Source organism: Sesamum indicum, linkage group LG1 (assembly GCF_000512975.1).
Source record: "Sesamum indicum cultivar Zhongzhi No. 13 linkage group LG1, S_indicum_v1.0, whole genome shotgun sequence".
Taxonomy (NCBI): domain Eukaryota; kingdom Viridiplantae; phylum Streptophyta; class Magnoliopsida; order Lamiales; family Pedaliaceae; genus Sesamum; species Sesamum indicum.
Window position 1 is genome coordinate 12,024,014 of NC_026145.1, and position 14,212 is coordinate 12,038,225.

General features: G+C 35.3%; 2 protein-coding genes and 2 non-coding genes across 4 annotated transcripts; 3 read left to right on the forward strand and 1 right to left on the reverse strand.

Moving 5' to 3' along the window:
* Positions 1,700 to 7,778, forward strand: LOC105164015 (heat shock 70 kDa protein 14). The gene is made up of 10 exons (XM_011082561.2): positions 1,700 to 1,854; positions 2,519 to 3,747; positions 3,990 to 4,217; positions 4,324 to 4,419; positions 5,365 to 5,580; positions 6,057 to 6,251; positions 6,320 to 6,466; positions 6,553 to 6,702; positions 6,779 to 6,909; positions 7,124 to 7,778. The coding sequence occupies exons 2-10, from the start codon at positions 2,578 to 2,580 to the stop codon at positions 7,359 to 7,361; spliced, it is 2,571 nt and encodes an 856-aa protein (XP_011080863.1). The 5' UTR covers positions 1,700 to 1,854; positions 2,519 to 2,577; the 3' UTR covers positions 7,362 to 7,778.
* Positions 8,607 to 8,678, forward strand: TRNAD-GUC. Its single transcript has one exon. It is a non-coding gene; the product is annotated as a tRNA-Asp (tRNA).
* Positions 8,745 to 8,817, forward strand: TRNAK-CUU. Its single transcript has one exon. It is a non-coding gene; the product is annotated as a tRNA-Lys (tRNA).
* On the reverse strand, positions 10,429 to 12,662 carry LOC105164022 (trihelix transcription factor ASIL2). Its single transcript, XM_011082577.2, has 2 exons — positions 12,402 to 12,662; positions 10,429 to 12,047 (listed from the first exon to the last, which is right to left on the reverse strand). Exon 2 carries the CDS (start codon positions 11,948 to 11,950, stop codon positions 10,835 to 10,837), a length of 1,116 nt encoding a protein of 371 aa, XP_011080879.1. The 5' UTR covers positions 11,951 to 12,047; positions 12,402 to 12,662; the 3' UTR covers positions 10,429 to 10,834.

The following is a 14,212-nucleotide window of genomic DNA, read 5'->3' on the forward strand; positions in this document are numbered from 1 at the left end:
AGAGCGAGAGGAAAAAGAGTAAAGTTAAAAGTAAAATATATAAAAAGAATAGGATTTCGGTTCGGTTCGTCACCGAACCTAGAAAAAAAAAAGACCGTTTAAAATCAATTTTGTTTTTGTTTTTTTTTTTTTTTATATAAATCGAAAACCTAAATTTTGATTTGGCCGGTTAACCAAATTGTGAAACCCTTTATTTTGACATGAAACATATAGCGATACTTGAATTTGTAAAAGAAATATCCATTTCTGATTTGCTACTTTAAACTATTTGTACAGTAAGTATTACACTCTTATCTATATTAGATTTGCTATTTTAAAATTATTCATATCGTAAGTATTTATTTTTTATCCGTACCAGATTTATTACTTTAAAATTATTCATATCGTAAGTATTTATTATTTATCCGTACCAGATTTGCTACTTTAAAACTATTCATATCGTAAGTATTTATTAGTTATCCGTATCAGATTTGCTACTTTAGAACTATTCATATCGTAAGTATTTATTAGTTATCCGTATCAAATTTGCTAATTTAGAACTATTCATTTCGTAAATATTTATTAGTTATCCGCATCAGATTTACTACTTTTAAACTACTTATATTATAAGTATATATTATTTATCCGTATCAAATTTGCTACTTTTAAACTACTCATATCGTAAGTATTTATATTCAGTGTTATCTAAAATCATAATAAGACAATATTGGCCATTTGTTTGGAATAATTAATTTTAGGAAAAAAAATTATAACATTTGAATTTCACACTTTTGTAATGAATTATTTTATATTTGGATTCATATTTTCATAATTGATCGTGCAAATACAAATTTTATTAAAATTTAAAATTAACATAATTCTTCAGATAAATGAAGAATTAAAATTATTTATTAAATATATTGTATAAATAGATAAAGAATAATTGTGATGCGATTAAATGCTACAAATTATAGCCTTTATGAAAACACGATTTTCAAGAAATTTAATTCTAAATTAATTATTAGCAAAAAGACCAAACAATATAAAAAATTATAGTCACACTTGAAACATAAAATTTAAACGCTAGAATGTAGGATCAAACAAAGGGTGTTCATTTCCATAGTTTTCTAGGGATGTTTGCAAGAATTTAAAAGAAAATGTTAATCAATTTATTATTGAAAATACATTGAAATAAAGGTGTTCTTAGTCTATAATTTTTTATTTTAAATTGTCTAAAATTAATTTAATTTACATAAAAAATTGTAAGCAATTTTCTAACAACTCATGCAGCTTATTAGTAAAACTGTTAGTATTAAATTATTTTTTTTAATACTCAAATTTTAACATTTTTTTTATTTTTCTATTTTTAATTTTTATTTTCAAGTATTCATAACTTTTTTACCATTTTTTAAATACTCTTGTTTTATTATTATTTAACTTGTAATTTTATCAGTACTATAAAAATAAAAATTATTGCAAACACACGTTTTAAATAAATAAAATTATAAATTGATATGCATCCACATTCAAAAATAATGGGGCCAAGGCCCAAAACAGGTGTTACTACCCGGAAAGCCCAAAAGCACAGCCCAATAAAAGAAAAGCAAGAGAAGATGTTTCTAGAAGCGACAGAGTATCTCCGATTCTCCTAGACACATCTAGGACCATTAGACCAGCCTCTTCCTTACTTTTACAAATTTTCTTTTTTAATTAATTAATTCCAGCGGAATTTCCCCACAAACCTTTTCCCTTTTAAACCCCTCTCCTCTTTATATTTTTCCTTGGCTGCCAGTTTGTTCTCTACTTGACCACCACTGTATCTGCGGGTGAAAGTTCCAGAAAATCTTCTGCGGCGCGCGCTCGATCTCTCCTCAGGTACTGTTCATCTTGAATCTGTAACGATAGTGTTGTTTTAATACCGTTTACAGATCTAATCTGTTTTTTGTTTTTCTCTTTCTTTTTCCGGATGTTTTCGGTTTTTACCTGGTCTAGCATCTCTATTTTGATGGACTTTGGTGCTTAATTGGATGTATGGAATGTGTTTTTCTTCCTTACTCTGTTTGATTTAACTGATTTGGTTTTTGAATATACATGTTTTTTTATTGTTTTGGAGTTATTTTGTTTAGGCGGAGTTGGTGTTCACTTGTTTCTCGGGCATTGGTAAATTAACGACGTTGGTGTAGGGTGTTCTGTTTGAAGTTGAAGTGGCTTAAGTGTTTATCTGCTTTTCCGCTGTTATTCAGGGGAAGACTATGATTTTTGTAAACCCGTTTTTCTGAAATCGTTGTGTTTAGTGGGTACATTTTTTGTGCCCGTGAGTACATGATCACTCGGTTGTTGTCAGCTTGGTGTTGGATTCAGACTTGAATTGGAATGTAGGAATCTGAAGTGAGCTTGGATGTTCATTGTGTTCTGATTTATGGTTTGAGTGTTTCCTTCCTTTATGATTGACGTTATCATGAAGAAAGTAGATTGGTTGTGATTTGCATTTTGCTGCTCTCATTTAATGGTGATGATGAAGTCAATGTTTATGATGCAGGTTGTTCGGTACTTCGTTGCAATCTAGTAACTGCCGCTGCTTAAAGTAGTTAATCAAACATGAGTGTGGTTGGTTTTGATTTTGGGAATGAGAGCTGTGTTGTTGCTGTTGCAAGGCAACGAGGTATTGATGTTGTGCTTAATGATGAGTCCAAGCGTGAAACTCCTGCTCTGGTGTGCTTTGGCGACAAGCAGCGGTTTCTTGGGACGGCTGGAGCAGCATCAAGTATGATGAATCCAAAAAATACAATATCTCAGATAAAGAGGCTGATTGGGCGCCAGTTCTCAGACCCTGAGCTGCAGCGTGACCTCAAATCATTGCCCTTCCTGGTGACTGAAGGGCCTGATGGTTATCCTTTGATACATGCTCGGTATTTGGGAGAAAATAGAACATTTACTCCTACTCAGGTATTGGGGATGGTGTTCTCTGATTTAAAGATCATAGCTGAAAAGAATTTGAATGCAGCGGTTGTAGATTGCTGCATTGGTATACCTGTTTACTTCACTGACCTTCAGAGGAGAGCTGTTATGGATGCTGCTACAATTGCTGGCTTACACCCTCTTCGTCTTTTTCATGAGACTACTGCTACTGCTCTTGCTTATGGTATCTATAAGACTGACCTACCTGAAAATGAACCCTTGAATGTTGCTTTTGTTGACGTTGGCCATGCTAGCTTGCAAGTGTGTATTGCTGCCTTCAAGAAAGGTCAGTTGAAGATATTGGCCCATTCTTTTGATCGGTCTCTTGGCGGACGAGATTTTGATGAAGTGCTTTTCCAGCATTTTGCTGCAAAATTCAAGGATGAATATAAGATTGATGTCTATCAGAATGCCAGGGCTTGCCTGAGGCTTCGTGCTGCATGTGAGAAGTTGAAGAAGGTTCTCAGTGCAAATCCCGAGGCACCTCTGAACATTGAGTGCTTGATGGATGAAAAGGATGTCAGAGGCTTCATTAAGAGAGATGAATTTGAACAAATTAGCATCCCGATTCTGGAGCGTGTCAAAAAGCCATTGGAGAAGGCTCTCGCAGAAGCTGGATTGACTGTTGAGAACATACATTCAGTTGAGGTTGTTGGTTCAGGCTCTCGGGTCCCTGCTATTATGAAGATCTTGACTGAGTTCTTTGGAAAAGAGCCTAGGCGAACAATGAATGCCAGTGAATGTGTCGCCAAAGGTTGTGCTTTGCAATGTGCTATCCTTAGTCCTACGTTTAAAGTGCGAGAATTCCAGGTAACATCATTTACTTAGTATTCTGAATAGCTTCGTTTTTGTTTTTGGACCCATTACAAATGGTGCCTTAGTCCAACATCTAAAATGCTACGGGTTACTCTGACCACCATGGAATAGCAGCTGTTATGTTTTGGTTGAAGCATTTCCAGCTCCAGATTTATGCCAAATCTAGCTCGGGATAGTCTGTGAGCATGAATTGTAATATGACAACTGGATTAAGATTTATTGCTTTCTTTTAACAGGTTACTGAGAGCTTTCCTTTCCCCATTGCTTTGTCATGGAAAGTTCCTGCCTCAGATGCTCAAAATGGATCAACAGATAATCAGCAAAGTACCGTTGTATTTCCGAAGGGTAATCCGATACCAAGTGTAAAGGCGCTGACTTTCTACAGATCTGGCACCTTCACATTGGATGTGCAATATGCTGATGTCAGTGAATTGCAGGCACCCGCAAAGATTAGCACTTACACGGTAGTTTGATTGTGCAGTGTTTCTTTAGTTCATTAATTAAGCTGTCAGGTAGCTTCTGCTCGAACATTGTTGCCTTTATTTCATATTGTCGTTATGCTGCATGCAGATTGGACCCTTCCAATCCACAAAAGGTGAGAGGGCAAAATTGAAAGTCAAAGTACGACTGAATCTTCACGGTATTGTGTCGATTGAATCAGCTACGGTGAGTTTACATGTTGAAGCACTTCCATATTTCCTTGATGCTTTGCTGTCGATTCTTTAGTAATTAAATTTTGTGGAAGATGGGAAAGATGGGTAATATAGTCAAGTGTAAAGAACAATGACATCAATTTCTTTCCGTTTCTATTTTGATGAGCTGTGAGATTTATGAGAACTCTTAACTTCTGTTTTTACTTCCACGTGTGATGATTCTTATCGCGCCAAAGATGGTCCTAGTAGTAAATTGTCATAATAGCCTCAAAAGAATTTAATGTCATCTACCTGATTGTGGGAATAATATGCTCACTCTTTGATTTTTCATAATAGTTGGATTACTTCAATGATGAATTTTAGGTTTATTAGTGACTCTTTTAGATCCTGCTCTTGTCTTTGCTTAGCACTCATGAAAACTCCTTATGATTGCGTTAGACTCTATTTTTTCTACCCGATGAATTAATAGACGTCACGTGATACATCTGTCTTTTCATCAATGTGTTACATGTCTAACGCTTATTAGAGAGGATGAAAGGGGATTTCATGGAGATATTGGATTCTTGCCTCAGCAAAGATGGGTTACTATCAAGAATTTGTAAAAGTCAAAACTTGTCTTTCTTTTTCAATTGTGCAGTCTAAAAGCATAGGGTGTAGCATCAGCCCAAGCCTTTACTCGTGTGTGTTGGTGTGATACAATGATGGTATTTTGGCTCTCTATCAGATGGTGATCTGATCTTATAGGGACCAGTTATAGAAGGAAAGATACAATTAGCAAAATGTGTTGAATTCCTACTTTTAGTAACTGCACTTTATAAAGACCTCTTTATTGTGCGGTAAAGCCGTTGGCTTTATTGAACTTCCCAAATTCGCCACAAAGATTTTCAGTTTTAATCTTTATGGAATTGATGGTTATATTATGTATTATTTCCAATCTGATGGGTGTGTACTGAAGCAGCTGTTGGAAGAGGAGGAAATAGAAGTTCCAGTTGTAAACGAGTCCTCAAAGGAATCTACTAAAATGGAAACGGATGAGGTCCCTGCTGATCCTGCTCCAGCAAGCACCACCGAAAGCGATGTTAATATGCAAGATGCTAAACCTGATGGTGCTGCTGCTGAAAATGGTGTACCGGAGTTGGGAGATAAGCCTGTTCAGATGGAAACAGATGGCAAGGTTAGCTTATAACGCTTACATTAGAGTCTGTTTTCATGATTATAATGGATTCCCATTTTGAACGTTTGTGTTAATAATGGTAGTGGGAGTCATACCTTTCTGCTTCTTCTGTCTTTATTTCTCCTTCTCCGGATGGACCGGATAATTTTGTATCTTCTCTTTGCTTTTTGATGCACATCTGCACACCTGCTCCTCTTGTTCTCTTTCATTGAGCCAAACAAGCAGAAGCATTAATGTGTTGCTCTTCATGAGTGCTTGATTTTACTCGCTCAGATGCGTCAGGAGACTGCATGTGTCACATTTAAAGTTATGTCTAGATTTGCTCTGGCTATCTTCATATGCTAGATGATGTGGTTTAGAGCTTAGTGTGTTGGACAAATTTCTTTATTTATTCGGTTGCTGGTTATGTGTCTATATGTATATTTGAGAAGTGGTACCATTGTTCGGTGGTTTCACCATCGTTTAATGTTTATCAGGTGGAGGCTCCAAAGAAAAAGGTAAAGAAAACAAATGTGCCTGTATCAGAGATTGTCTATGGAGGACTTGCTGCTGCAGATGTACAGAAAGCTGTGGAGAAGGAATTTGAGATGGCTTTACAGGATCGTGTAATGGAGGAAACCAAAGACAAAAAGAATGCTGTTGAGGCTTATGTTTATGACATGAGGAATAAGGTAAGTACAGTGGTGTTGGTCTTGTTAGACGCCTTAATTATATGTAATCAACCATCTTCGTTCTGCAGCTTCATGACAAGTATCACGAGTTCGTGAAGGAGTCGGAGAGAGAGCAGTTTATTGCCCGACTCCAGGAGGTAGAAGACTGGTTGTATGAGGATGGAGAGGATGAAACCAAAGGCGTATATATTGCAAAGCTGCAGGAGCTCAAGAAAGTAAGAGCCGTCAAGAACTTGTTCTTGTTTGTCTTTTTGCTTCAGTGTGAAGACTGTTTTCTGAATTTGCTCTCGAAATCCTACAGCAAGGTGATCCCATAGAGGAGCGTTACAAGGAACATTCAGAGAGGGGATCTGTGATTGACCAACTCATTTATTGCATTAACAGTTACAGGGAAGCAGCAATGTCGAGTGACCCCAAATTCGATCACATTGATATGGCAGAAAAGCAAAAGGTACATCTCCTCCCGAACCGCACATGGATATTTTAATTGGTATGGATTGTGAGACATTTTATGTTTCATTGTTCAGGTCTTAAATGAATGTGTGGAAGCTGAAGCTTGGCTAAGAGAGAAAAAGCAGCACCAGGATTCACTTCCCAAGCATGAGACACCAGTTCTTTTGTCTGCTGATGTGAGGAAAAAGGCTGAAGCCGTAGACAGGTGTTCTAAACTGCTAGATGACTTCCCACTTTTCTCCTTTTGAGTAGTTTTTTGGCCTGAGATGCATGTACATGTGAAAAAACGTATGATGCATAGCTACTATGCTAGTGAAGACATAAATCATTGGAACATCTTATTTTAATTTGGTTGCTGTTTGTCCCCTCCTTTCTTTTGGATTATTATGTGATAATTAAGATTCGATTTGCCTTTACAGGTTCTGCAGGCCAATAATGATGAAACCAAAGCCGGCCAAGCCAGCTACTCCTGAGGCACCCTCGCCAGCCTCCTCCCAAGGGGGTGACGCACAATCTCAAGGGACGGAGAATGTGCACTCCAGCCCTGGCCAAAATGCCAATGCAGGTGATAGTGCAGGGTCAGGAAACGAAGTACCACCAGCTGCTGCAGAGCCTATGGAGACAGACAAATCGGAGAGTGCTCCAAGCTCTGCTTAAGTTGGTAAAGCATTTGTCACACCACATATTATGCTGTGCTCCTCTGTACGATGAGGATTACTTGAATTTGGGACTTTCTAATGGACTATGGCTGCTGTGAAATCTTTGGTGATGGAATTGTTTGGATTATGTCTCCATATATTTCAGAGGTGGCAATTTATACTATTAATAGGTGGGGTCTTTGTAATCCTGTTTTTGAGAAAGGGTTTTGTAAGAAATAGCCTGATGACTATTGATCCTCCTTTGTTTATTCAGTCTTTGTTCACAGAAAAGGATATTACCCCGTGGTCTCAATGTTGACTCTTTCTGATTTTTCCCCCCAAATTCCATGTGGTCTTTCTGTGTATGCAAATTTTGTGTTATTTTATGGAACTACAATTCATGGAACTCAGTAATGCGGAGTTCAATTTGGTCTTTCTTTGCCTGCGCAGTGGCTTTCAGTCTCTTTCGATGTGCAAGTTTACGATGTCTTGCTGAACTAAAATTCTCGGTGTTTGTACCAAGTAATTACCATTCTCTAGTTTGTGGCGTGTAATGTATTTTGTTGAAAGGGTCAGCAGTTGATCATCTTTGGAGTGACAAAAATCTATATGTTGGCAGTAAAGTTGAGCGCTTGGAATCCTTCCGAGTGCAATTCTTTCGAGTGTGGTGCATGAATCATGATGGGGGAATAAGGCTTTGTGGCAGTGATCCTATCCTATTAGGGTCGATCTGCCAATCTGGATCTGGGTGCTTAGTAATGCATTGAGTTGGATTTTGCGCTTCCGATTATCGGTCCATTTGGCCTAAAACGAGCTTTCCTGATCCAAAATGAGATTGTGCATTAAGAATAGGGTGAAGAATAGAGAAACGCACACTTAGCAAGCCAAGAAGAACAGATATCAGATGAATGCATCTTATTAGAAGCTAAAGAGTTTAAGCTTTGATAATATATCTTCGTCTGATGTAATATTTATGTTTGGAAAGTGTTCCAACTCTTTCCGATTTCTAATTTATACTAGATTTTGTGCGACATCTTCTCCTCGAAGTTCTACTTCAAACCAAAGTTGTTCCATTCACTTATAGTTTCAAAGTTGTTTGTGGTAGTGGTATGTCATAATGGTGCCGCGATGGGCCAAATGATGATGTTGTCGCTCCTGTCCTCTTGATACGGCCAACTCGCACCCGCCCTACCGTGGCTGCTCTTATTCTAAGGGAATGAGGTTTTTTCTTCGTTAATTAAACTTTATCTAAGAAAAAGCATCAGTCGTTGTAGTATAGTGGTGAGTATTCCCGCCTGTCACGCGGGTGACCCGGGTTCGATCCCCGGCAACGGCGTACTCTTTTCTAATCTTTTTCAACTTTATATCAATTTTTAAGGTATTGACAAAACATTAAATGAAAGCCCGTCTAGCTCAGTCGGTAGAGCGCAAGGCTCTTAACCTTGTGGTCGTGGGTTCGAGCCCCACGGTGGGCGATATCTTCCAATTTCTATGTTTTTTAATATATTTAACTTGAATTCTGTTGTAACAAGAAATAAGGTTGTTCAATGGGTTCGATCTGGGTGGCTTTGTTAAATTTTGAAACTGACTACTTACAAACCTTCTTTTTTAGCCTGAAACCTCATACGAATTGGAACCCACTAAACTTTATTAAAACTTTTAAAATATTAGAAACATAAGTTTTTTTTTTAAATAGTTAATATTACCTTATCTTTACAAATATGATACAATAATATTATTAAAATATATATATATATATATATATATATTTATACACTTATACGTGAATATATTAGATTCCAGTATATTTATATGTTACTTACATATATACATTAAAAGTTAAAAGTATTTTAGACTATTATCTTAATTTATAAAATTATTATTTCCACATAGTATAAATAAAATATACACATTTTTTCATATATATATGTATATTTAAATATGCTTTGTATCAATGTATATAATAAAAAAGTATAAAAATATTAAATGAATTGAGTTTAGATTGAGTTGGGGACCGAAACAACCAAACGTAGAATTTTCCTTGATGGGACGAGTGCAGGTCTTTGCGATCCCTATTAAATCGCTATTAGCTTGTGAAAAACGTCCGAGCATGATCCGGGTCTGTACATATTATTGAAGTTTACTTCATATCCTCCAAAAAAGTCCTACAGTAACATACAATGTGAAAAAAAAGCACTTGTGAGTTCGATTCAATAATTAATCTTTGTATTCAAATCTTATCTTCTAATATGATTCCATTCATTAGGGCCCCATATTTCAAATGTAAGATTTAAAATATATTATGAATAAGAAAAGATACATATAAACCAACACATCATGCTTCAAAAAATAAAGAAAGAATAAAAAGAAAATAACAAAAAACAAATAAATAAACTTAAAGGTACTATCAGCATTTGCAATAAAATTGATGTTGTGGTATCATAACCGTCATTTGTGATAGAAAAATGTATATAAGAGTATAGGTATGCTAAAAGAAATATTATAAACACATGGGTACATGAAACAATTATTAATATATCTTACCAATAAATACCTCACCCGGATTGTAATATAATCGACATTCTCTAAAACTTTACATGTTCAGTTTTTTAATGTATCTCGTCTCTAATTTGACAAACGAAGATATAATAAGCTTAAACAATTAAGATGCCTCAAAAAGATTATGACAAATTCTTGATATACATTTTAAGCAGCATGTTAATTATTATTGCTATAAACTTTTTTAATATTAAAACACTCACTTCAAAGATCAAACGTGAAGTGGTTGTAGTATTCCCGCCTGTCACGCGGGCAACGACTTTTCTTCTTCTGGTCTGTCTGTATATCTGTTTCTTGAGGCTCAAAGACAGCTACATCTTCATCCTGTCGGAGTTTTTACAGCTATTGTATTTCTACAGACCACCATGTCTACCAAGTTTTGATTCACTCTCACAAAGCAGCAAACTGCAGAATGGAACGAATGTTGCCGCTGTTAGAACAGCAGATTTTTACACTAAAGAAAGACAATAACCGCTTGCGAATCAAGAATTCATTCTCAAGAAAAAGGGCGTAAAAGAATTACAAGAAAGAGGCTCCACATCTCTGATCTGGAAACAGTACTTCTTCAATTCCTGTAATGTGTCGGCTTGTTCCTCGTATGCTCCTAGTAAATTTGTCGAGAGCTATGATTCAATGTATTGTGAATGAGCTAATCCAGACAAGTCATAGGTATTCAGACAATGAAATAAAAGATGAACGGATCATCTGAAGCCAAAAGTAAAATACAAGCCTGAGTGAAGGAGAAATGTGGGATAGAAAGAGAGGAATGAACTCTTCATGAAATTGCATTATATTTTAAACATATTAGTATCATGACAGAAGTTTTATTTTCCTGCAGACTGAATAATCCTGGAGGAAGCTATAATACAACAACTGCAAGTAGTAATCAATTATCTGCAGATGTCAGTATGAAGATGATCGCATCAAGTTACATCAACCACTGGCATTTTCAGCCGACACAATGTTGTCTTCATCGTGTCCTTGCCAAATCTTAGCAATCTCAGCTTGAGCTCTCTCTAGAATCTGCCTCTTCTGCAATTCCAAGTCCCGATGGAAGTCCATCCGCATTTTTTCTAGTTCTAGCATTTGTTTTCTTTTACTATTCTCGATCTTCTCATACATGTCACTGAATTTTTTGAAAGAATCAGCAAGCAATTTAAAAGAAGCTCGGCTACCCCTGAGCTTCCTGTTGTTCATCTTCTTGGTAGGAAGGCCATTTGATTCATCTTCCTCGTGCTCAGCAAATTCTGAATTTCCCGGACTATCCCTCATCTCATCCAATCCATTTGAGCGATTCAAATCAACTTTAGGATCCATGAATGCATACTCTCCTGCACATGAAAGGCCGGATTGCTGTGGCTGTGACGACAGTAGTGTATCCATCTTCTTGAAATACAACCACTCAATGGCAGCACCTCCCCTTTCCCCCAACTTCATTTTCTCCTTTTTGTATTTTTTCTTCAACGTATCCAAACGATTTCGACATTGAGTGTCCGTCCTTTCAATCTTTGACTCCTGGGATACCTTCTCGGCAACTTCTTGCCACTCTTCAGAGCGGAGACTCTTCCTCCCTTGTTTGAGAAACCTATCACCCCAAGCATCTAGTAAAATGAAAGTCTCGTGCTCGGTCCAATCCGTCAGTGGATTCCGTCCACCGTATGATGGCTTTGTAACTAAAGCTGCAGCAGCTGAAGGTGCTGGTACTCGAGGAGCAAATTCGTAATTCGAGAACAGGGTCTTTAGCTTCCTCTTCTTCGGTTGACTCTGTAAATCACCATAATCATCGTCATCATTGTCATCTTCATCACCATATTCATACTCATCTTCACCTATCCTCTGAACACCATGTCCTTCATCCTCATCCTCATCCTCATCCTCATCCTCATCTTCTGCATTACCTATACCCTTCTCATCACCATCACCATCACCATCACCATTGTCGTCTTCAACGTACGAATTCCGAATCTTTTGAGGATAGACAGGAAATTTTTCGCAATTTATGGCATAAGGGCTGGGATGGTAACCGACATCATCCTCATCATCCATCATGCTCAAAGACCAACAACTGCAATATCTACTCTCTAGTTATCTTTCAAGGATCCTGTCTCCCATCCAAGGCAAGAGCACAAGATTTCTTCTCAAGGACCTAAACACACAGAAAATTTAAATCATTATTGCTAACAAAACAGCACTACAATTAATGTTGAGATTCTATTCAACCCAAATTAGTAGTACTTTCTCCAATAGTAACCTCATCCAGTATAATCAAAGTATAAATTCAGTAGTTTTAGGATCAAGAACTGTAAGTATCATTCTCAAGAAAAGAACTCATTCATAATTACAGTCAAGAACAAGAAAACTTCATTAATAAAAGAACAGAAAACCAGGAAACAGATGAAATTATAAGCAAGCAAGCACCCCAAAATACCACTTAAAACTCAAATCTTTACTGATCCCAGAAAATTAAAATCAAAAACCGAGAACCCAACACAAATCTCACCTCAAACAATTCAATCATACAGTTGAAGTGCCTCCAAGATTCAAGCTTCTCCGAAAATCAAACACTACTTCCCAGATATTCAAAAACTGTAATTCTTTCAGAAAGACAACAGTTTTCAAGAACATAGATTACACGTGAATTCTATTATACTTTGTTTGGGAGTTGAGAAATTTCCAGGTTTCTTTCTGTTGGGATGGAGAGAAAGTGGAAAATAGTCGAGAACAGCCCCAGGACATGAATTGTGAAGTACTCGTTGCTAAAATGCGCTGGGGATGCGTCTCATCCAACCCGGACCCAAAGGCTAGAGGATTTTCTTTGGTGATGGGAAAATTTTGAGTGTAATATTTATTAAAATAACAAAATTAAATAAATCAAAATAACTACTTTAAGAATATTTAGTTATTAATATTTATTTAATTAAATATATTAAGAGCTTGTTTGATTCAAAAGAATAGATAAGTGTATAAAAAAAGTAAATATATATATATATATGATCACAAGAACAAATAAAGAAAAAGGAAAATTGAATGTATACCGAAATTTTTTACCCAAAAAGTGAAATTATTATGCAAAAAAATTCAAATTACTAAAACTAATTGTTACTGTACAATTTATTGTGTCTTTACCAAACCCCTAAAAGTATTTAAAATTTTCTTTTATTTTGATTGAACCAAACAATTCAAAATAAATATATTATTCTTTCTTCCCATTTCCTCTCAATTAACCAAACAAAGCCTACAAAAAATGAACCAAAGCAAATATTTTAGAATTGTGTGCTTTTTGGTTGTCAATTGTCATAAATCATCAAAGCCGTATAAACAAATTGAGTCGTTCCTCTCTTCAACTATGCATAAAGTATATTGATATTTTTGAACTATAAAACATAACACATTTAGCCACTTATGATATACACTAATTTTCTAATGATGAAAATACTCTTATTATTTACACCCCTCAAATATCTCTATTACAATCATTCTCCTAAATATAATCTAAATTATTTTAAATTTTTATTTAAGATAAACACTATCCAAAATTTATAACTTTTATATAGAGTATAGAATCTGTATAAACTCCATAAATTTATAATTTTTATATTTTTTACATAACTGTTAAAAAATTTACATAATTTTTGCCTAGAAAGTGTAGTTATTTAGAAGAAAACGGAACAGAGGTTTGTATTTCAATATAAATGAAATGTTAAAAGATTGGTGGAAAATATACGAATATTATATAATATTTTATTTAGAGTTTATGATATTCTATATATATTGATTATACGTACAATATTTTATTATAGGACGTGAAGATAAAATAGAGGGTTGAGCAGTTTTTTATGTTAACTGAAGCATTTTCATATTTGAAGTAAGTATATATATATATATGTGTGTGTGTGTGTGTGTGTGTGGTATTATAATTTTAGGTCTCTTATATATTCGATCTTGAATTTGAATTTATATAAATATATGTAGATATAGTATATTGATTGTTTATATATATGATCATGGACTATCTATGGGTTACTTAATATTGATAAAATTGTTACTACGTGTTATGTGTGATTGTATTATACGGATGTGAGATAAATGGTTATGTGGTCGTATAAGTGATTGTTGAATAAATCGAATGGAAAAGTTATTGATAAGAAAATAATTATGATAGATAATTGAATGTTAAAGTTAGTGATATTGATGTTGTGAATTGAAATAAAAGATGGTCCTTACCTAGTTGGGAACATAGTCAATTGTTTACGATAATGTGATTGATGGTGGTGTGGTTGATGATGTGATATTAACAATAAATGAGTTAAA